Source organism: Talpa europaea (assembly GCF_964194135.1).
Source record: "Talpa europaea genome assembly, chromosome: 11".
Classification (NCBI taxonomy): domain Eukaryota; kingdom Metazoa; phylum Chordata; class Mammalia; order Eulipotyphla; family Talpidae; genus Talpa; species Talpa europaea.
In genome coordinates this window covers 71574162-71597137 of record NC_140078.1, presented here as the reverse complement: position 1 = coordinate 71597137, position 22976 = coordinate 71574162, and the positions used below count along the sequence as shown (strand labels likewise).

The 22976-nt window shown below is 56.1% G+C and overlaps 1 protein-coding gene across 1 annotated transcript; it reads right to left on the bottom strand.

Moving 5' to 3' along the window:
- Positions 1 to 526: 526 nt before the first annotated feature.
- On the bottom strand, positions 527 to 20411 carry PLXNB1 (plexin B1; the record flags this gene model as incomplete). The annotated part of the gene is made up of 36 exons (XM_084247596.1): positions 527 to 631; positions 1825 to 1899; positions 2933 to 3008; positions 3156 to 3220; positions 4691 to 4838; positions 4933 to 5093; positions 5280 to 5452; positions 5639 to 5723; positions 5799 to 5902; positions 6191 to 6359; positions 7162 to 7308; positions 7421 to 7487; positions 7622 to 7800; positions 7957 to 8174; positions 8270 to 8370; positions 8863 to 9011; positions 9090 to 9266; positions 10019 to 10261; positions 10437 to 10608; positions 10833 to 11009; positions 11314 to 11450; positions 11633 to 11738; positions 13495 to 13646; positions 13808 to 13980; positions 14066 to 14159; positions 14528 to 14650; positions 14827 to 14949; positions 15158 to 15844; positions 16261 to 16369; positions 16449 to 16557; positions 16799 to 16955; positions 17224 to 17356; positions 17685 to 17785; positions 17909 to 18037; positions 18266 to 18448; positions 19305 to 20411. 36 exons carry the CDS (start codon positions 20409 to 20411, stop codon positions 527 to 529), a joined length of 6414 nt encoding a protein of 2137 aa, XP_084103722.1.
- Positions 20412 to 22976: the final 2565 nt, after the last annotated feature.

Here is a 22976-nt window from a genome sequence, read left to right as displayed (position 1 = left end):
GCCAACCCTGCTGAAGGATGAGTTTGTAGTGACCTAAGAAATGTATTCATCTCTCGGACCTAGGAAAATGGCAGCAGCAAGGCCACAGTCAGCTGAACTGAGGTCAGGGATGGTGGAGGAGGACAGGACAGGAAGTGGAAACTTTCCTCCCTCCTCTATGAATCCCAGTGGAGTAAAGGCCAGTGTCCAGAAACAGTACAGTCTCCCCAGAGTCTGGAAGCCCTTCCAGCTACTCTCTGGAAGCCCTTAGTCCCCGACTCCCTGCAGGCTGACATCACACAGAAAATAGCCCACAGGGTCACTGGGCTCGGGAAGCAGGCTGGGAACCACTCCACTAGCCTCAAGGCCCCAGGCCTGTGAGGTGGGTAGCAAGGCCCAGGCCAGAGCCACCAGGAGACTGGGAGCCACCTTCCACTAACTCTGCTTGTCAGACACTATAGGCATCTAAGAAGGTGGTCTCTCCCTCTTGGTTCCAGGGCTGCCCAGGCGGGGCTGTGGCAACAGCAGGCCAAGGCTTTCCAGGTCCCTATAGATCCGTGACCTTGTTTTCCACAGCAGCTGCGATCTGCTGGAGCCGATAGCCCAGCTGCATCTTCTGGGCTGTGCCATCCTCCTCCAGGGCAGTGATGATCTGAAAGGCAGAGACCAACCTGTCAGGGGAAGACCTTTACCGTAGACCCCATAGGCCTCTTCAAATACAGTTAGCACAACTGGGGGCAGGAGCCCCAGGAACCCAAAGAACTGCCTCATTCACTTCCTATGTGACCTCAGGGCCATGCTGAAGGATGGGAATAAATAACAGCAAAGTCCCTGTGAAGTTTTAAGGATTAATGAAGTAGAGAATGGGTCACTTTACTCAGTACCTAGCACTCACGGTAACATCCACCTCCCTCTGGAAGGTCATTTTGAGTGGAGGCTTTCTCCTGAAGAGAAGATCTGTTCCAGCCACCCCTTCCCCTACCCAACCAGCAATAAGAATGTTCGAAATTCCCATGTGCCAGCTGCTGGCTAGAAGCAGGTACCCAAGAGTGATGGGATAGATGTGACCTGTCCTCGTGGGACTCACTGGTAGGGAGACAGATACTAAGCAAGCAAGAACAGCTACATAACTACAAACAGGGGTTGTCCAGAGGGAAGGGGTGAACCCGGCAGGCCTTGCCTGCTGTGTCTCCACAAAGAGACGTGATATGTCACACATCTCTGCCTCCCTGGGGCTAGGGCTCATGCCACTCAAACGAGGCTGAGTGGCTGGACCTCACACTTGTACACCACCTGTCTGTGAAATGATTATCCCCACTCCAGGTCACGAGGTAGGCTCCTCTGAGTGGCAGTAGCTGTATCATTGGTGCCACATAAGCCTCTGAGTGAATGATCCCGCCAGACACTAATAGGTAGGCTGGTAGGTGTTCTGATATTGAGGGCTAGCCCAAGAATCCCCCAGACAACCTCCACAAGGGGTCTGTTGTTCTTTCAGCCACCCCTAGTCCTGTGTCTGGACCCTCCTCTCTCTCAGCCCATGCTACCAGCTAGACCCACACCCAGAGGTAGCAGCTCTATGTTCCTTCCAGCACATTCTGCACACCTCTCCAGGCCTGGAGCTACCTGGTCATCCCACACATGCCTGGGAGCCTGGAAGGGAAGGTGAGCATAATTATACCAGATACCAGGCGTCAAACCTGGAAAGTGCTCCCCAGGCCCAGATCCCAGCCTCTCCTTATCTGTGCCTAGGGGATACCCAAAAGGCCCCCATGCTGTATCACAGGGCCAGGTGCCCTCTCAAGTCCATCTCCTCAACCCCCCACCAGAGCCCAAGGTTCTGCCCACCTGGTCATAGTATTTGTTGATATACTTGTAGAGTTCATGCAGGGCCACTCGCGCCCCAAGGTCTCCAGAATAATTCTAGGAAAGAGGTCAGGTGAGAGGAAAGAGAGATGAGGGGTGCTGCCAGCCACCAGAGGAGGCCTAGGACTCCAGGGGAGGGGCAGAGAGCTAAGGGGGGGCCTGGGAGGTGAGAGAAGGGATAGACCCTGCAGTGGGAAGCAGACCGGGGCCCCAGGTCAGGCCTGCCCAGCTGGGGACAGGACATGGTGAAAGGGCCTCCCGTGTGCAGAGACCCCACATCTGCAGTTTCAGCAGGGCCTGGGCTCTCCACTGGTCCTCCCCTTCCCCCACTTGAGGCGCCAGCTGGCACCCTCTGTCATCCCCGGGGACTGTGAAGCTAAGCAGGAAGGATGGAAGATGCTGCTCATGGGCTGTGACCCAGTGAGTTCTGCGCTGATGTCACTCAAGCCTTTCCCAAGGTCACTCTCAGGCCCCTCCACAGGGACGTATCTGAGCCTCATCCACTCATCTGGCAACGGAACTGATGTCACCCGACTATGGAGCTGTTAGGGGGGTCAAATGAGAAGGCAACCAAAGTACCACACACAGCAGCAACAGCCCAGAATCAGAGCTGTTGTTCTTACTGTGGATGTGCTCACGGCCATCATCATTCCAGAGACATTGTTTATAAGTTCCCTGGAGTTTATGTTTCCGGACTGCTTTAGGAGAGGGGGAGGGGGCATGTCTACACCACTGAAGAAAGCAGAGCCTTAGGAAGACATGGACAGGCAGGCCCAGCCTCATGGCCTTGGACCTGTGGTTTAGATCCTAACTAGGGCTGCAGGGACTCAAGTACCTGGCTGAGCCAGCTTAGGAGGCAGCTGCCAGGACAAGGCCCAGCTCAACTGTGATGAGACATTGGGAGCCCTGGTCTCTCACAGCAGTAACAGAAACATTCCGCTTATAGGGATGATATGCATGTGTCCTCACTAAACCAGCTCACAGGGCTGCTGAGATCCCAATGGCTTCCAGCAAAGGACAGGGTAAAGAGGGCAGGGTCCTCATGGCAGGAGGCCTTGGCCCAACCCAAGAATCAGAGCGGGGGCCTTACCCGGGACAGTTCGGCCAAAATGGAGTTCATCTCTTGATCACTGGCTGGGATGGTCTGTCTGATGTCTGCATAGTACCTGCCAGAGAGCATGGCATGACTATGGCAGTCTCGGGGGAAACAAACCCACTCCTCTCCCCACCAGGGCCCACCCTAGGGTGTCAGCTGTAATCACTAGTGTCCATCCACCACGTTCCCATATAGACCCATTGCCTTGCCCTCATACCTTTCCACCATCTGTTTGTAACGGGGAATATCCCGGGCATACAGGAGTTTGTTGATGGGGGAGTCCTGGGCACCGGCAGGAGGGTGTTGAAAGGGAAAAGAAGGATAAGAACCTCTGTTAGGATGACCAGCTGTCCCAATCTTCCCAACACTGTTTCAGTTTTAAAATTTTTTTTAAGATTTATTTATTTATGCATACAAGAGCTGGGGTACAGGCCAGAGATGCGGGGGGTGAGAAGATTCACCAGAGACAGAGTAGGGAGCAGAACAGGCAGAATGACTGAAATACACTGCTGAGGGGAGCAGAGGGCGAGAGAGGAGAGGTCTGCCGCGCCATGTGGGTTTCTCCCTTGCTGGCCGGGAATCAAACTCTTGCTGCAGAGGCTGTGGATTGCTTCATAGTGCGGTGCTTAACCCCTTGCGCCACCAGAGGCCCTCCAGTTTTAAAATTAAAAGTCACAAGGACCCCCCCCCCGCCCGGCCCCAAGTCCCAGGCAAACTAGGATGGTCACCCTGGTCCATTCCTTTCGCCAGGACCTCCTCCACGCCCTTCCTCTGCCAATGCCAGTTTCTGCTACTGTCTCCCTATTACTCCAAGGTCATTTCTCAGCTCCACATGCCCCCACCTGGATCCAGCAGGAAACTGGCATGCAAGGCAGGAAGGGGGCAGTGCCTTGGGGAGCCTTAGCCCTGCTTCTCCATGTGCTATTCATTTTATATGTAATCATTTAAAAATCAGGAAACTAACCCAGAAAATGAAGTAAATTGCCCCCAGACCATTCTGTATTTATCGTGATGATACATCTTCTCCCTCAGCCAGCTCATAGGGCTGCCAAGATCCTAAAGGCCTCCTGGTGAAGGCAATGTAAAGGGGGTGGGCTGCTCCTGCCCGGAGACCTTTGTTCAACCCAAGAAGCAGAGGGAGGGCCTTAGCCCAGGCAGCCTGGAGCTGCTCTGCAATTATAGACTCCCAGCTCTACCTGGAAACAGCCTGGTGCTCCACTACCTCCTGGGATTCCCCCCTCCAAGTGTGAGCTCACCACAGCCAGAGGCTCAGGGATCATAAGTGACTCCTCCTCTTTGCAGCCCACAATTTCTGTCTGCCCTATACCCTCTTGACCTGGCTGCTGCTGGTCTGGAGGACAGCAGAGCTTCCTCCCTGGAGTCTGCCCACAGGCTCCAGTCCATCTATTGTGCAGTTTCCACGAGGCACCACATTACTGACCATTCCCCCTAAAGTTCTTCAGTGGATCCCCACAGTTCTCAGTGTGAGCCCTCACCAAGTGGTCCTGTCTCCCCCCCACACCTATCAGCCCGAGTCACAGAGGCTGCACCTGCTGCCATGTCTTCACCCTGTGAATCAGCACATGGTGACCCCTGCCCTCGCTCAGCCCTGCACACAGGTATCGCCATCTCCCAGGGAGCCCAGGGACAAGTCTAGCCACATTCTCGGGAAGCCTGGAGTCTGTGCGGGCACAGCACTGTCCACCTGCCCCACCCTACCCACGCCCTCCTTGGTCATCTGGACACACTCACTCGGCCCAGCTTGTGGTCAGCCAGGGTGCAGGCGTCCATGAAGGTCTGTGCAATGACCAGGAGCACCGCATCCATGTTATCAGACGTCTGCACGTCGAACACAAACTGTGGGTTTTTGATTATATTGATCCAAAACCTCAGCGGCAAGCTGTGGGTGGGGCAGGTGTTGGTGATGAGTATGTGGGGGCAGGCAGGAGATCAGGTCCCACACATACCTGGCCCCACCGCATCTCTGAGCCCACCTGTTGGTCTTCCAGATGTGGACTGTGTCCTGGTCAGAGATTCCATGTTGCTGGGCCTGCTCATCTAGCAAGTCAAAGAAATACTTAACAGCGAGAGGCACAGGGTGGCTGGTGCTGAGAATCACCTGGAACAGGTCATCCACAAACTTCTGCAGTGTGCCCTGTGGGGGAGAGGGCCACAGAGGTGCAGTGAGCAAGGGGACTTCAGCACCGGTCCCGTAGCACTATACCTGTGCCAGCCCCACACCTCCCAGAATCCCACGACTGGCTGTTTTCTCCCTGCAGCCCAGACCCACCAATTGCCCTGTCCCTGTCCCAGCCCCAACAACCCACAGTCCCTGCCCCACCTTCATGGACAGCAGGCGGGTCAGGTAGATCTCAGGGATGGCCTTGGCTCGCTCACGCTCCCCGCCCCGAAGGCTGCCTCTTCGAGGCCTGGGGGGCTCTGGCTCCTCACTTGGCTTCACCAGGTGCCAGGGACGGATGCCCCCCTCATCCACATCCTCCAGCATTGGGGTCCCTGTGCCATGACCCCACAACTCATCACCCCTCATCAGGTAACCCCTTCCCTGGGAGTGGGAAACCTGGTTGAAGGTTTCTCTGTTGAGAACGAAACACACAAGCCCACCCTGAGGTCCAGAGGACCTTTCCATGTTACTAGGGACCAGGCAGAGCAAGGGTAGAGGATGTGGTGGAGTATACTCACTCTCTCCAGGGACATAATCCTGGCTTTCCCGGAGAAGATGCTTGGTGAGGCAAGGGACGAGGGCCACGGTTGCTCCATCTGGGACCTACTGACCATAGCTGATGACTCCTCCACAAGCCCTGCCCTGCCAGCCCCCTTCTCTAGCTGCCATCCCTCCTACCTTATAATGCTGCAGGGTGTTCAGGCGCCTCCACAGACCCTGGACCTCTGAAGTCACATCCTCATCAGAAAGAATGAGATGCCCAGCAACCCCAGATCGCCACTCTGCAAGGGCAAGGTGGGACTACTAGTCCAAGGCTTCCAGGACTGAGAAGAATCCATCTTCTCCAAAGGACACCAGCCATTCCCTCAGGGGGCAGTCCCACTCAACCTCTCCAAAGACCAGGACAGGGGCTCCTCCCCAGGTGAGAGGGAACCTCTGCCCACCTCTGTCTCGACTCCCAACATCCTACCCCCACTAGGCAATAAGCTGCCCCTACAGAGCTGGTCCAGGGCCAGCCCAGCCCCAACTCTGGCTCAGGTCCCTAGGTCACCCTTCCCCTCCATCCTCACCAACATCCAGGGTGCGGGGGTCTGGCCGCTGGACAAGAGGTACTCCTTTATAAAGCTGATCCAGCATCTTCTCCTTGGCCTGGGAGATGGTGTCACAGTCCAAAACCTTCACAGGCACACCCTGGGCCTCTCCTGCCCCAGGCCCCACGGCCAACAGTGCATTCAAGGTCTATGCAGGACACATGTAGGTAGTCAGGGCTCATGCCACATGTGGGGTGATCAAGATAAAAAGTCAAGGACAGGGACAACCCATAGAAAGCCAGTGCCTCTTTCTGCCAAGCACCAAACAGTCCCTAACTCCTCCTGCTTCTCTCAGGGACATTCTGTGACCCCAGCAGCTAGCACAGCACACCAGTCTGTCTATGGGGTGAATGTTGGTGAAATGAGTGAGCATGAGTCCTTCATAATTCAGATCCCCGGTTCCTGGTCAGCTGGTCAGGTGAGGTACCTGAGAGAAGCTATGTAAGGAGTAGAGTCCCCACACAGCCTGAGGGGAGCAGGCCTACTGGAGCCTCAACAGGACTTTCCCAAAGGGAACTTCTCACAGGTCACTATGAGGAATCAAACCCAGAGAAGAGTAATGGGCAGGTCTGCCAGGGTAGCTCTCGGTTTGGTGGGTCCAACTGCATCCCTGGCAAAACCCTAGGACCAAGGTTAGCAAACACATAGACTGTGGCACAGTAAGGACTTGGGCTGATCTCAAAAGGGCTGGCTCCTCCCCAGACCCTGGCTGTGGCCACCCTGTCTCCATCACAAGCCTGGGGACCCTCTAAGTCCCTGTCCTTAAGGACTGGCCCTCCAGGCCCCATTGGACTAAGCTAGTCTAAAGGTCTCTCTCCGACAGACAGCCAGAGGTCAGGCTGGCTCTATCCCCATGCGCAGACACACACACAATCACACGCTTACTCTCCTCACTTCACCCTCACTGGAGACGGACATTCCAGTGCATGAGCACACACACTCTCCCTCACCAGGGGACGGTACTCCACGTCCTCTCTGAGCAGGCGGTTGTCATTCAGCGTGTATTTGGCTTTGCCAGTCACACTGTCCACTGGCCCCTTGTCCACTTGATGCTTAATTCCACGGAAGAGCATATACAGAGGCTCCCCTACAGAGTCCTGAGGGAGTGGCAGGCAATGAAGGTGCAGACATGGGGCAGAGGGGTATGGGCAGGAATGGGCAACTTTCATGGGAGCCGGAGGGGAGCCCACCCACCTCTGCCTCCCTCACCCTCACAAAAGTGTAGAGGCAGATGGACATCCAATTGGTGAGCAGCTTCTCCACCACAGTCTCTGTCCTGGATGACAAAGGGGAGAATCAGGGTCAGCAGGTAGAGGTCTGGGAGCTCACTATTTTGAACAGGCCCCAGAGGGGTCTGACTTAACTCCTGGTTCCTGCCCAGCCCCCCTTGCTTCTGACAGCTACACAGACCTGCGCAACATCAGCTTGGGGTTCTTGGCCACATACTGGGCTACCAGGTCACTGAGCAGGGTACGGAGGATGTCAGTGAAGTACTCAAGCTTGCCATGCAGCGCCACGGTAAGCAGAGATGCCACGTAGGCCCGGTCCCGAGCTGAGAAGGTGCGCTGGCTCTCCAGGGTGTGGATGAACTGGCACAGAGGAGACAGCAGGGGTGGAGGTTGGGCCAGGATTGAAGGACTGATTCAGAAACACCTCACAGGAGACAGCCATTCCAGTGCATGAGCACACACATGGGAGGGAGGAGGGAAGGGGCTCAGAGGGTCTAGACATGGGCTAGGCCTCACCTTGGTGAGGAAGAGCTTGCTGTTTAGCAGGTTGGAGAGCTGCCCTAGCCCTTGTTCTACAGTGGGTCGCCTGCTCTCAGGCACACCCAGGTCCCGGTGCAAGGGCGACTCCTGGTGCCCAGGGAAAAAGACCCTCTCTGCATACACCTTGTAGTCAAGGAAGGGGATGCCGCTGCCCAGAAGATCACTAGTGAGATCTGTCATCTCAGTCATAAGGTCTGTAAGAAATAGCAGGTTAGGGCTCAGATCCCAGGCAATGGGAGCAGGTTTGGGCAGAGTCCTAAAGCATGGGGCCTGTTCCCTACAGCCTCACCAGTGAACTCTTTCTTGCAGCGGTCCCGCACACTGCTCTCCAGGTTCTCCAGTTGGATTTGTACCTTCTTATAGTCCCGTAGGGCCTGCTTGCTCTTCCTCCTGCTCAGCACCAAGGTCAGGAAGGGGTAGACCAGAGCCCTGGCTAAGTGCCCCTCACCCAGGCCTGCCTAACCCTGCCTTACCCTTGTCTAGGCCAGCAGTCTAACCCCTTCATGCCTGGCCTAGCTGAGGCCTAGCCCAGAACTGAGCCTGTCCCATTCCATGCAAGTCATACCCACCCATATACTCTCTAGCCCTTAGTGCAGGGATCTGCAAACTACAACTGGGCCAAATCTGACCCTCAATTTGTTTTTACAAATAAAGATTTGTTGGAACACAGTCATGCTTATGTTGACATGGTGTCTGACTGCTTTTGCAAAGCAATGGCAGAGTTGAACAGATGCAACTGAGACCACCTAGCCCCCAAAGCCTAAATAACAGTTCTCCAGCTTTTTATAGAAAATATTTGCTGACCCCTGTCTAGTGAGTTCCTTTCTAATCCAGCCCCACCCCCCTACCTGCCCTAGCCCAGCCACATCTGGCTATACCCACCTGTATATGAGGACAATGATGATGACACCCAGAGCCAGAAGAGAGGTGCCCACCCCTAAGCCCACCTGGGCTGCCAAAGGAAAAGCCACAGGGCTCTCGCCATCATACTGTACATGGCCCAGGTTGAAGAGCAGGTTCCCCATCTGTACCTGCTTGGGGAGCCACTGGTAAGCAAGGGTTCAGGACATACCCAATGCCCAGCCCTGCCCAAGGCTTTGCCCACTGACCGTGAACTCAGGCAAAGTGTCAGGTGCCTCCCGGAGGGTATGGAGCCGAGGTAGGGGCTGTTCCACAGGGGGCTCACAATATAGGTGGTGTCGAGTCAGTGTCTTCACCACGCAGGGTCCATCCCCTATCATGGCCACCACCTCCTCCTTGGACATTGCGAGGTCCAGATTCTCCCCCTGGAATATAGGGTCACTGATTGATCACCCAGAACCCTTCTCTAAGGGGAAGAACTGGCGATCAGTCGGATCTTATCCCCCCAAATATGAGAATGGTCCTGAGACCCAAGCCCCAGGAGCAGGGCTGATGGTACCTCAGCACTTCTCCTGCATGTGGGGTGACAGTCCTGTGGATGTCCTCCATGCTACTCCTCAAGACCCTTCTTGGCCCTTCCCTGTCCTTCTTCCTTGAGCCTTAACTTCTCCAGAACTAAAGATCTGGAGGTTATAAAGCTGTCCCCAGCTCCTGTCCAGTTAGCTAACAAAGCCAGAGCCACCACTGTGTGTCTGCTGGCCGATGAGATGGGTGATGATGGGTTGTCTACCTATGGCCTTTCAGCACACCCTCCTGCTGCGTGTGTCAAAACACATGCCGAGTGTGTGTCCCTGTGAGTCAGGCTGCCAAACAGACATCTGCCCAGGTGCCTACTGTGTACACCACCCAAATACTATATGTGCCAAACCATTTACATATTGTCACTCAGGCATCTATCATGTATCATGGAGTGTGTCAGGACGTGGCCCACGGGATCACGTGATCAAATCCCCACAAGGTTTATCAGGCTAGGCACCCTCAACCCTTGCTGCCACATTGAGGGTGAGGAACAAGGTATATGCACTGCCCTGCTCTGTCACACTCCCTCCATACTGCAATCCTATCTGGCTAAGTGAAGGCATTTTGGGGCCCCACCATGTCTGAGTAAGAGCAGTACCTCCACAGAGAGCACACTCCCAGGTTTGTGCCGGAATGGCGTAGTAGGGTCTTCGGGGTTGAGGGGCTGCAGTGTGGGGTCGGCCTCATAGGAGAAGGGTGTGGGGTTCAGTGTTGCAAAATCAAAGACCAAGTTGTCGAGGATAAATTCCACCCGGATCCAGGGGTCCTCCGGCAGGCCAGGGAGAGCAGGTGTGCGGCATGTCATAAGTTGGGAGGAGTTCACGTGGCATGGCTCCTCAAACTGGGGCGGGGGAGGAGAGAGAGAGGGTCAGGTAAAGGAGTCCTGTAGGAAGAGGCGTGGCACAGAAGGGGAGAGCCTCCTTTGGTACCGGCTGCCCATAGGATTGGGAGTAGGGGTGTGGGGCAATGTGGGCAACAGTTAGCTCAGTGCAAGCAGATGCCCATGGGAGTCCTACGTGATGACGGCCACAGGAGGCTCCCAGGGAGCATGCTGTCTCTGGGATCACACGGCGCTTCCGCCCAAGCCCCTGGCTGGGCTGTGGTGCTCTTGAAGCCACAGTCACTCGAATTCTCGGTGTTTGAATCACATCCAAATTCTGGCCCCGGGCCCATATCTCACGTCCTCCACTGAAACAGCCCATGAGCACCCATAGTTGGTGAACTAGGCTTTAAAGCACAGTCTAATCCCCACTAGGCTAGTTCAGTCCCAGTCCAAACCCACGTGGTCCCCTCCCCCACTAACAGTGTGGGCATAGTCCCCCCACATAAAGCCCTACAACAAACTGCCCATGTACTGGAGCATCAAAGAATTCCCTGCTATATGCCATGCAGCCATATCGTTGACCCAGCACCTGAGGAAGCTCTTGGTGGGACCAGCAGAAGTGATGTTGGGGTCTGATGTGTACTCAAACTGGCTGTGGTGAAGCCTCCGCTCAGTGGCACCAAACCACACAGACACAGGGAGCATGGCTGGCATGCGGTGTGGGCTGGTCTCACAGTGCAGCTCCTCCACCTGCTGCTCCAACAGCCTAGGGAAGGCAGATGGGAGTGGAAGGCAGGGTAGGTGGGGCCAAGGGGCTTGCAGGAAGGGGGAAGGGGTGATTCGAGGACATGGGACTTAGTCTGGCCTCACTTTCCTTCAGTACTGACAGCCATCTCTATAGGTGACTCTGGGGGCTGCATTACCCCCACAGTCCCAGCTTCGGCGGGACCTGGCTACTTTCTGAGGGAGCAGACTTGCCCCCTGCCCCACTTTTGCTTACTCCAGCATCCCACCCCTCTATCTTTCCTTCGAGTACATGGATTTTTTAAAAATGAGGAAGCAGCCCTCACAGGTGACAAGGCTGGTCTCCAACCACCACTCGGATGTCCTCCAGTCGCCCAGTCAGGAGCTTGGAGCCACGCAGGGTGAGGAGGGTACCCCCAGCTCTGGGGCCTCGGGATGGGAAGATGGACTGCACTTTTGGGTCCTGTGGGAAGGAGGATAGGCAGAGACAGACAGATATCAGGCCAGAAATAGAGGCAAGGGGAATATGAAGCAGATAAGAGGCAATCCCTGGTGGGGAACCCCAAGAAGGCAAAATCAAATGTGCTGAGAGAAGGGACCAGAGGGAAAGGCCTTCTGGCATTGGTGGGCCGAGGAGTCAGGCACCTGGTAGGCAAAGTCATGCTCTGAGATGCCACGTCCTCTTCCTGGTACTTCCACAGTTACAGTGCCTGCCACCTCCTCCCCGCTGGCCTCAGTGATACACACAAGGCTGTGGACACAAAGCAGGTTGGGACACAGAGCACCTAGGGCCCCTCAAACTACCATTACTACCCCTTTTCTGGTCATTTAGTCAGGGGATCTCCCCAGGAGACGGACAGAGACCCTCTTACTGAGGGAATTCCTTATGGCATACCAGGAGGTCATGGCATCTGAGAATTAACATTCATGGTTTCAGTCATCCTAGTTCACCTCCAGGCCCTCACCCCGCTCCAACAAGGAGGAATTTATCCCTTCTTGGGCACAGATTTACAAAAGAGCCCTGTAAGGCTGGCTGTGGGGGTGAGTTGCTGAGCTAATGACTGGGCCTAACCAGCCACCATCACTGTATGCACAACACCAATTCCAAAGTGGTGAAACTTGATTTCCTCATGGAAAAAAAGCACTTGGAAACCACTAGTCAGGTCTGCAAATAGACATGAAGAGAAAGTAAGCAGTCTAAGAAAATGCTGGTTCTCGGCCAGAAAGCAGAAGCTTGTGGCAAATTAAGTTCTACAATATGGGCCTGCCTGGTGGTGCAGCGGTTGAGTGCTGGGTTGTGAAGCTGCCCGCAGCTTCTGCAACGCCGGTTCGATCCCCGGCCACCGGGTGAGGGTCCCACATGGTGCGCAGGCCTCTCCTGCTGCCCGCTGCTCCCCTCAGCAGTGTACTTCGGTCCTTCTGCTTGCTCTGCTTCCCACTCTGGCTCTGGTGAATTCTCTCACCCTCCCGCACTTCTGACTGTACCCAGTGCTTGTATAAATAAAAAAATCAAAAAAAAAAAAAAGTTCTACAATGTGATGCTGGCAGCAAATGACTCTGACATTGTCACGGTCACTGCAAATACCCCACGAAAACAGAACAAGTGACATGTGAACTACCCAGGAGAGGCTTCAGCCCAAATATATTTGAGTCACGTTATAAATCACTTTGTAAATTACTTTAGTTTCATGGTTCTAGAATCATTAACAGTCTAGACAGTCACCTAAAGTTTGTAGTCATAACACAATTGGAGGGAACTATATGCTCTCACAAATTTTTATTTAAAATACGGTGTATGGGGTCTGCCAGGCCTACAGGTGCAGAGCCCTGAGGTCCCCAAGAGGGGTTCTAAGGCTCTGCTCTGTGATGGTTCGGGGCAATCTCTCCAGGGACCCCCAATATTCAGTGGGCTTGGGACTTGCTACTATGGACATATCCTTGGGGATGCCTTATGTGTGAATCTTTGAGACCCTGCAGCTGCCAGCCAGTTTACCAGGACCCAGAACCTCTATAAGCCATGAGCACTTTGGTAAAGACAGCTGAGGTCTCAGACACTGAACAGAGGATCCTGCTACTCAGCGGGTGTGCCACCAGTCTCCCTGCCTGAGGAGGCCACCCAAGGCATTGCTTGTGGAAGAAGGGTCAGGTGGTGGGAAGGCTAGCCCCTGAGCACAACTGTCTGAGACCTGAAGGTTCTGCTAACATAACTACATCCATGTTCACTTAGAAAACCAGGTGACCACACCTAGGCAGAGCCAGGAAGCAGAGCCACCTGTCGGCTCTGGCCAGTGACTGGTCCCCAGGCAGGCCCAGGAATGTTCCCCCTGCATCCCAGGCCAGGAACCTGTGAATGAAACTGAGGTGGGTACTCTAGGGCCTCAGTAGTAAGCCCAGTACCTATACATAGAAAGCAGAACCAAAGGCGGAGGGCAGATAAGCAGTGGATGGTGGCCCTGAGCAGGGCGCCCACTGCACATGCCATGTTCCTATTAGTTCAGTCAGCTCACCTGCTGGAGACCTCATACTCCTGAGCGTCCACGGCACAGGGCACTCCAGCCACCCTGACCGTGTCCTGCACATCCTGCACATGTTGGCCCAGGTTGGAGCCCCTGATGGTAACACGGGTGCCTCCGTCTATTGGTCCAGTCAGCGGCTCCACCTGTTCCAGGACAAGGACAGCTCATCTCCAATGACTTGTTGGCCCTTGGCAGGCTGGAGAGACAGACCCACCTCCCAACTTTGGACTCCCATGATGCAGAGTACCCCCAACCTCCCTTAAGGGCAGCAGTGAGGAAGGGACATGCCAGCGTTTCAACACACCAAGTGGATGAAGGGCGCAGGGCACTGGGTGGCCACAGCCTCAGCCTCACCACAGGCCTCGTGGGCCACACAACGTGGAAGCTCTCCCTTGCACCACACACAGCCATACTGGGGCATGGCAGTTTGGCAGCGGCTGCAGTCCCCATGTCCCACGGAACAATCGTACAGTACCACTGTGGGTGGCAGAAAGGAATGTGAGGGGCAGGCCTGCAAGAGGTCTGCTGCCCCAGACAGTCCCAGTAGCCCCAGTGAGCTTACCATGCAGCCCATCAGCACTGTCCACACGCAGATGGCCAGCCCGACGCAGAAACAGCCCCACACGGAGCTCTGGCTGCAAAGCCTCATAGCTGAGCTGGAGAAATAGGAGTGGGTGAGAACCTGGTGCTGAAAAAGACATAAGGGCTGGGGTGGAGGTGGCCAGAGAAAGGACTAAAATGACTGACCGTGGGAGCACAAGGTCAGAGGTCAGAGTTGGAATGCAGGGAGTCCATGGGGTCACAGGGTCAAGATCAGAGCTACCGTGACTCTTTGGGAACACAGAGGTAGAGGCAGAACTCAAGTGTAGGGAATCCCTGGGGCACGGGGTCAGGGGTCAGAGATGGTGCAAGACTTCCTTGGGTTCAGAGTATGGGCTGGGCTGAGTATGGAGTGACCAGCTGAGGTTGGTAATCAGCCTGTGGCCAGCACATCCTCCCCCATCCAGGCACTCGTCATCTGCACCTGGTGCTGCTGGCATGTGACATGACACCATGTCTCTGGCGGCGGCTCACACTCGACCAGGGCATCAACCACCACCTCGCGGCCCTCGAGCTCCATCACACACTCATTGTCTCCTGGGCTGTCCTGGGAGCAGAAGATGTGACTGGTGAGACAGCTTCCCAACCTGGGCCCAGTGAGCCCCATAGGGCTCCCAGGAGAGCCCCATTTAGGATTGAGACCTCTTCCTGTTGCCCGGGTCTTGTGTCAAGTTTGCCAGCAGCCACAGAGGCCACCGCAATACCTTGCAGACATATGCTCACCTGCAAGAGGCGCAGATTCCTGCCCAGCAGCCGGACTTCTCGCTCCACATGAACTGGCATCAACATGGAGCCCTGAACACTTTCTACACAAGGGCAGGAGCTCGGCCCCCAGTTCCCCTCTTCCTGCAGACACCAAGAAAAAGGCAGTCTATGGAGCCCACCCTGCCACCTCAGTTCTGCCCACACAGAACCCCAGAGGCCAGGCCAGTGTGGGGCTGCACATCCCACCCTGCCCCTCAGTCCCTCCCGATGCACAGTCACAAGGCAGGGAAGGACCTGAGAATGCCCCACATTGCCTCCCTCAGGTCCTCCATCCTGGGCTGGGCCTCACCAGCTCCCAGAGCCCGGGGGTGTCGTATTGGTAGTCGAGGCTGGACAGGAGGATGAGGGGGGCAGGAGGGCCCTCGTGCTCAGCCGAGTCTCCATCACCTGAGAGGAGGGTGGAAGTGGAGAAGGCGGGTGTGTCACCCCCTGTCCACTCGTCCGCCTCTGGAAGCTCGCCGCCTTCTCTCATGAACCAGTCCAGAGCAGGCTTCGTGGAGCCAGCGGCCCCTGGGAAAGTGGTGGCAGTAGCAGTGCCGGGGGGCTGGTCCAGGGGTACCACAGAGGGGAGGGCCTCAGAGTCGGGGTCTGCAAGGGCAGGGGGCAGTGCTACTGCATCTGAGGGTGATGGGTGGGAGATGGAGAGGTCCTCTGGTGTGGCTGTGGGTCCAAAGTCAATGGAGGCAGGGACAGCAGTTCCAGGTCTATTGGGGGTGCTAGGAGGGGGAGGTTCCTCATGAAGAGGTGACTCTGTGGATGCTGAATCAGGTATGGGGCTGGGGGCTGCCTGTGGTCCCCAGGGGCTGAGCAGGGAAGGCCTAGCCTCAGGTGGGATATCCGAGCCTGCGGCTGTAGAGAGAGCCCCAGGCTCCTTGGGAAGGGTGTCAGGGGCAGGGGTGAATGTGGCCTTGGGGGCTGTGGGTGGGAAGGGGGTGGGCACATCTCTTGCAGGAAGGGTTGGGGAGAGAAGCAGGCTCTGAAGAGGGAGGCAGAGAAAGACAGGAAGGGCCACTCAGCAGGCAGGCGCGGGAGCAGGTGGAAGGCAGGCAAGGGGTGTGTTAAGGGGAAAGGAGACCAAGAAAAGAAAAACAAAAACAGCCCATTAATTCTCCAAAGGAGAAAGGGGAGGGAAGGCTCCAGGGGCATTTGTGCTGAGGTGGGGCATGAGGCCCATACCTCCCTGCCTCTAAGCTACAAACATCCTCTCCCAAGAGAGGCGGGACAGATGAGCAGCCATTCTCCAGCAAGTGGGTCACACACACAACAGCTCAGGTGCTTATGACAGAGCCTCACATGGGCAGGCAGGCAGGCACACAACCCTGGGCCATCAGAGAAACCCACAAAATGGGAAACCCATGTCCCCCATGTGGCCCAGCCAGGAGTCACACTCACCTGTTGGTTCATCACCATAGGCCCAGCTTCACAAGAGGCCTTGTGTGTGCACAGGTGCTGCCAGACACACCAGTTACACCCCCAGCGGCTGCTCACACAGGCCTGGCACCTGCACAGAGCACAACTGTGACATAGCTGGGCTTGACATGGGGTGGCCCAGGGGCATGGCGTCAGGGTGAGGAACTCACTGTGCAGATGGGCGGAGCTTAGTGACTGCCACACAGTCATAGAAGGAGAGGGAAGCTTGGACAATGACAACAGCATCAAACCTGACCTCCACGTTCACGGAGACATGGTCTGCAAAGGGGGGAGAGAGGGTCAAGACTGAGGAGTGGGAGGGGCACTCAGACCTGGAGCAGACATCCCAAGACCACAGAGTTGGGTAGAACCCTGAATGGAGAGGGGCATCCAGGGTTGGGGGAACACAGTCCACTGGGCAGAAATCCACTGCACACCTCACCCCACCACAGCCCCTTGGAGCAAGAGGGGAAAAAGGTGGGGCTCCCAGACCGTGGGGCTGGCCCCTTCTCTCACCCACCGGCTCCTCTTGGCAGCTCTGGGGCCTCACTTGGGTCTGGGGAGGGGCACATCACACCAGAACCAGTCAGCAGGGCAGGACTCTGGTGTTCCCCAAAGTGGCAGGAATATGACTCCCCAGGCCACAGGGATGGCAGGTCTGGCACTGACAGGAAAACCTATCAAGAAAGTCCAGAAAATGCTATCAGGGCCATTGGGAAACAGACCAGGCCTTGAATTTATGGGGCACCCAATGTGGGCAGCAACCGACCCGAGCCTTCACAAACACCCTCTGGTCTCGGTTAGTAACAGATGTCTCCATCTGGTCCCAAGAGAAGTGACTTGTGCAAGGTCATGTGGCATTTGGTGCATCTGATACCAAAATTCAAGGTCTTGACCCATCACCAGAGTCCTCCCCAACAGGCCCCATCTACTCTGGTCATTCACCTCCCTCCTCTCCTCTCGGCTGATGTTGGTAGGACTCATGGCGATCACTCGCAGACAGCCCAGCTCAGGTTGGAAGCTCCACAGCCACTGCTCTGGGCCGTGGCCTCGAGAACACTCAGAACGGCGACTACACCTGGGTGAGAAAAACTTGCGTCCACCTGTGACCCTCACAGGGCCACTGCATGTTCAGGGGGCAGGAATACATATAATACTGGGACTGGGCAGGACCCTCATGTGGGCCATGACACCAGGCTATGTCTGCTCTGGCAAGGCACCGACACCCGGGATGGAGGATGGGAACTAGGGACTGGGGAATCCAGGGGTCAGGAATTGAGTCAAGGGCCAAGAACCAGAATCCTGGACAGGGTTATTATGCAAAAGCCTGGAGGGTATGAAGCTAGGACTGGGGTTGGGGCTGGGGCTGGGGAAGAGAAAGGATCAAGAGTCAGTGGAGCACAGACCTGCCAAGGAGCACACACCACCCACAGTAGGGGTCCCTGTGAGCAAGGCAAGATGCACAGTCCAGATGCTGAGCACAGGAGGCCACGGGAACCTTGAGAAGCTATGACAGCAAAGAGGATTTGAGGCCAGCTATGCAAACACCAAAGTTTCACCCACACACAATTCCCTTCCCCGCTCAAGGCCCCTCCCCACAGCCATGCCCTGACTTGTGCATGGCACTCACAGTGCTCTGGGTCATGACATACAGGTGCTCGAAGGCCCCATCAAATGTGAGGTCTCTGCTCACTGCAGAGCCCTGCTGGATGCTCTGTGTGGAGTATGGTTGGCCATCGCTGCCCGGGCCCAAGTAGACCTAAGATCAGAGACCACAAGGTTGGGGACCTAAGTTCATGGCCACAGACCCAAGGCCCTCCCCTGTCATCCTAATTACAAGTAGGATTTCTCTGAAGCAGTATGGGTCATACCACTCAGCCCTGGGAAGAACAGCACATCACAGATCCCAAATCCCAGCCCCAGAGGTCCCTAGCAGCATGAACCCTCAAGGCTCTGGGGCAGGGCCCAGTATTTCTGGTGGACTTACCCTGTGCAGCTGCCCTTGACTATCACCCAGGAAAGCAATGGTGTGTCCATCCTCCATGGTGACTGCCACAGCTGTTAGCTGGATCCCTGGCCACTCCAGTACTGGTGTAGCTTCCAGGGGGACACGGCTGGCCATGGGGCTGGGTGTGTGGTCTGAACCACAGGGATAAGCATCCAAGGTGTCCTGCGAGCAGCAAGAAGCACCCTCCCTGGATAACCGTCCCTGCCTATTCTCCCAGGACAACCCCGTCCCCTCTGCCAGTTTCTCTTCCAGCCCTCCCTGAACAATTATGTCTCTGCTGGGCCTTCTGGAACCACCTCATTCCTTCCATCCCACCCATTCCCCTCCCATATCTCTTAGGAGTCCCCAGACAAACTTATCCCTGGCCCTCTCTGACAATACCTCCCACAGCCACATCCTTAGCCCTGCCTCCTATAGTCTATAGTTATTCCTCACCCCTGTTCTGGTCACCCCCATCTGGGGTCCCATCGTCTAGCATTCCTGGTCTCGAAAGTACTTCCTCTAGTTTACGCATGCTCCTGGACCACCTTTCCAAAGTTTCTCGCAGCTTGCATCTTCATCTCTGAGTCCACACACCTAGGTCCCTCCCACCTCTCACTGACTCAGACCCCCGAGTACAGCTTCTCCCCTTCTTCATACATCCTGAGGCTAAAGCTAAACAAGTCTCAACCTTACCTGCCTCTCTTGCTCAAGAACCTAAAACAATAGGTCCCGTTCCCCCACATTCTGGGTTGTGGCCTCACACCCTGGAACCCCAAACAGTCAGTCCACCTATACAAATGTCCCTTCAGCACCCACTCAAGGTCCCCCCTACATGGCTCTCTGCCCCCCTCTAAATGCCACATTTATCATAAGATAACTCTCCACTGCTTAGACACAAAGGATGCATTTAACATCCATTGACCTGATCAGCCCCCACTCCACCAGCTTCCCTTCAAACTCCCAGGGCAGCTGCTTGGCAGTAGGCAGCAAATGCCTGATCAGTGGCCTCAGAGACAGGGGTGGTGTGGGGACTCACCACGGGCAGCTGTGCACAGTCGGAATTGACATCATACTCAATATAGGCCACCTCAGCCCCATCCTCGGTGCGGCCTTCCCGAGTGTAGCAGGCATCTCGTGTGCGATTAGCAAGGCGGTCCACTTCATCCAAGGGGAAGGCACAGAGGGCAGAGGCTCCAGATCCCCCAGCAGCTGCTGATGGGGGCCGGCCCACAGTGGGAGGAGCAGCCGAGGAGAAGGCTGCAAAGAGCACCTCTCCCTGGCCCACCTCCCCAGATGTGGCCACAGCTGCAGCCTGGATCAGTCCGTAGCGACCCCCTTGGCAGGCCAGAGGCAATTCCACATAGGAGTAGTAGTGCTGGTCCCGGAGGCACACACGGGATACATAGGCTCGAAAGGCCCTAGACTGAGCCTGCAGGTCCCTCCGAAGAAACAGGAAGTAGGCGCTGGCTCCGCGTGCAAAGGCGCTCACGAAGTGGTGGCTATACTCAGAGAGGCGGCCCACAGCCAACTTGGCAGTCTCCTCGTAGGAGAAGGCAGCTTGGGGGTCCAGTGGTCGTAAGGCCCGAGTAGTGATAGGAGGGATGCCACCTCCCACACCCCTGCTGGTATATCCCCGCCCCACAAACAGGAGGGGCTCCCCAGCCAAGCCCTGGGCCACCAATCCCACCGTGCTGACTGCAGGGTCATTGGCAGCCACATACTGAGTGTCCCCAGGCCGCTCTGGTCGCAGCAGCAGCTGCCCTAGTTGCCCCAGGCGCCGCTGCTCACAAACTCCCTGGTGCACGCTCCCGCATACCACCAGGGCCCCTGGGCTCACCAGGAGCAGCTGGTTGAGGTTGTTGGTGGGCTGGGCCTGGGGGCACTCATCAGGCATCACAGGTGGCAGGCAGTCCCTGCTGTCCAGCACAGGGCCAGTGGACACCGTGGCCTCCAGCTGTAGCCCTGGGCTTAGCTGGAACAGGAAGTTGGTGGCCCCTAGGTAGAGGGTGCCTGAGGTGGGATCCTGTGCCAGATGCTGCAGGTGCGTGCCATTGGGAGTGAAAGCAGCTGGTGGAGGGGGCTGGAGGGTGAGAACCCACCCGGCCCAGAGCGCCTGGAGAAGAGCTGGGCCGAGGGCAGGCATGGTCACCTGGTAGGGAGAGAAGTTGAGAGCGACTCACAGGGACACTTGATCACCACGAGGCCACTGGTGTAGGCTAGGGCTTGTGACACTACCAAGGGACACAGAGAGGCACAGAGTCGAGGACTAGGCTTAGGTGAACACTGTGGTCCAGGAAAACCTTCCAACCATACTTACACTTTTTGGAAATGTCAATGTTCGTGGTTCTCTGCAAGCACTAAACTCTCAGGAGACTTGTACCCCACCCCCCCTTCACCCTGCCCTGCCTAGGATCTAAGGGTGAGGGGTAAAGATGTGGGAAATATCCCATCCCCAAGGACAAGGGCCTAGAAGTGGTAGGAAAGCAGGTGATGGGCAGCAGCGGCTTAGAACCCTGAGGAGGGAGAGGACCCCCTCCGCATGGATGTCAGTTTTCTAGGTAATGCAGAGAAAGAGCAAGGTCCCATAGGCTATCCATATATTGGAACAGGGCAAGAATTAGCTAAGGGGCCTTTCAGGAGAGGAATGCAGATGGGAGTTATCCACAGAACCAACAGGCCAGAGAGAAGGAGTTGGAAGGCTATAGGGATGGGGCCTGAAAGACTGGACCCCACTTTGGAGTGCCCTCAGCAGATATGGGAGTCACACTGCTCCCAGATGCCTAGGTCTGAGGTCAGGCTCACCTGGTAGGGCCGGCTGGATTAGAAGACAACAGCATGACCTGTGTGGGAGTCACCTAGCCAGGGAGAAAGCAGATATGAAGTTGGGGGCTGGGCTGCAGGCATGTGGGAGTCCTGGGCTCCCCAACATGGAAACAGCACAGAGGTACCCCCTCCCTGCTGCCCAGCCTGCTGATGGAACTGGGCCCAGCTTGGCCCTAAGCCACCAAACACATTCCACAGGGGATGCCTCCGTAGAGCCCACACAGGGAGGAGGAAAGCAGAGGAACCAGGCACCATCAGGGCCTGGGAAAGGGCAGCTAGGAAAGCGCCCCATCACTGGCAAGGCACAATCAGGCCCTGAGCTTGGCCCTGTCCCTTCTTTTGCCTTTTTTCTCAGCACTCTCCCATTCTCACCCTCTGTCCAAACTCTTCCCTGTCAACATGGGTACATGCCCTCAACACAGGCCAGGGGCTGTCTCAGATCAAACTGGACCCAGCACATTAAGCAGACACATGCTTGCATACACCATGCACCCTGCCTGCACATGCCATGCACACACAGATGCTTGCAGATACAATCTGTACACACAACACAGAGACTGACACATAGGCAGACATACCACACCGACATCCTACTCACATGTAGTCACCTACACAAAGACTTCCACACAGAGAAACTCCTTACATGTGGAAAACACCCCAAATATGCAGAAAACATACTCCATACAGGCACATGTCACCCCCTCCCACCAACCATACACACCACCTTCTAGATACCCACACAAGATAGACTCATGCACACTTCCAGGGTTTAAGCCCTAAATCCTAGGGGGCTCTGGAAGCCAGACCATCTCACTATTTCCTCCCCTGTAATTCAGAGCAGAACCAGGGAACAGGTCATTTGTGTGTATGGTGCAGCTGCTCTGCTCTCATCCCCTCTCTAAAGGCCTCAATGGAGGCCTACTAAGACTGAGAAACTAAAGTAACACCACCTCTCCAGGGCCCAGTGGTCCCAAACCAGGAGTGCCAAAATAGTAAAAGTGCTAGGATAGGTCATCTGCCCCAGGCCAGGGGACATTTCCCTATTTGCCTGTGCACAGGCCCTGCTTCCCAGCCCCTCCTGCCACCAGATGCCAGTCTGCCTGTGTAGAGTGTCCCGGGAGCTTCCTGTGGCCCAGGCCCAGGTCCAGGTTGTCTCCTCCCAGCCAAGCCCCTGCAGGGTGCTCCTCTGAGGCTGCCTCAGAGTGAGCTAGGCTGGGCACAAGGCTCAGAGGACCATCCAGCAGCCCGGTGGGAGCAGGGGAGCTGTGGTCACAGCCTGGCTGGGCACTGCTCCCAAAATAGCTTGGGGGTTTCCATTTTTAGTGTGCAGAGAACAGGGCAGCTCTATGGGAGCTGGAACAAGGCGGCCTCTGTTTGCCACCCGAGGGGGTGGGGATGGGAAGGGGGCAGCAAGATTCGTGAACCCGGCAAGAAGCCCAGCACTATGGCAAGGCCTGGCTTCCCAGGAGTACCCCCCCACCTTTTTCCAAGGGAGGGGGAAAGAAAGTTTCTTCCTCCCAGAAGACAGTGACTGCCTGAGGATGGGCAGGCCACCCCTGCTTTCAGCTGAAGCTCACGCCCTCCTGCCACCTCACACCCAGGGACACCTTGAGCAGAGGGGCCTGTGGTCAGTCTGACACTCATGCTTTCATTCACTTACAAACATTTGCTCAGAGCCTAGTGCATGCCAAGTTTCTCCAGCCCTCAAGGGGCAGCAACCAAGACACTCCCCAAATGTAAAATCACAACTGGGCCAAGTGGCCCACAGGAAAAGGATGGGCAGGATCAGAACAGCTCCCTGCAGAGGAGAGGCTGAACCACTAAGAAAAGTTTCTTCTATCACTGTCCTCTGATGAAACAGGGTCCCTCCTCTCCTCCACATACC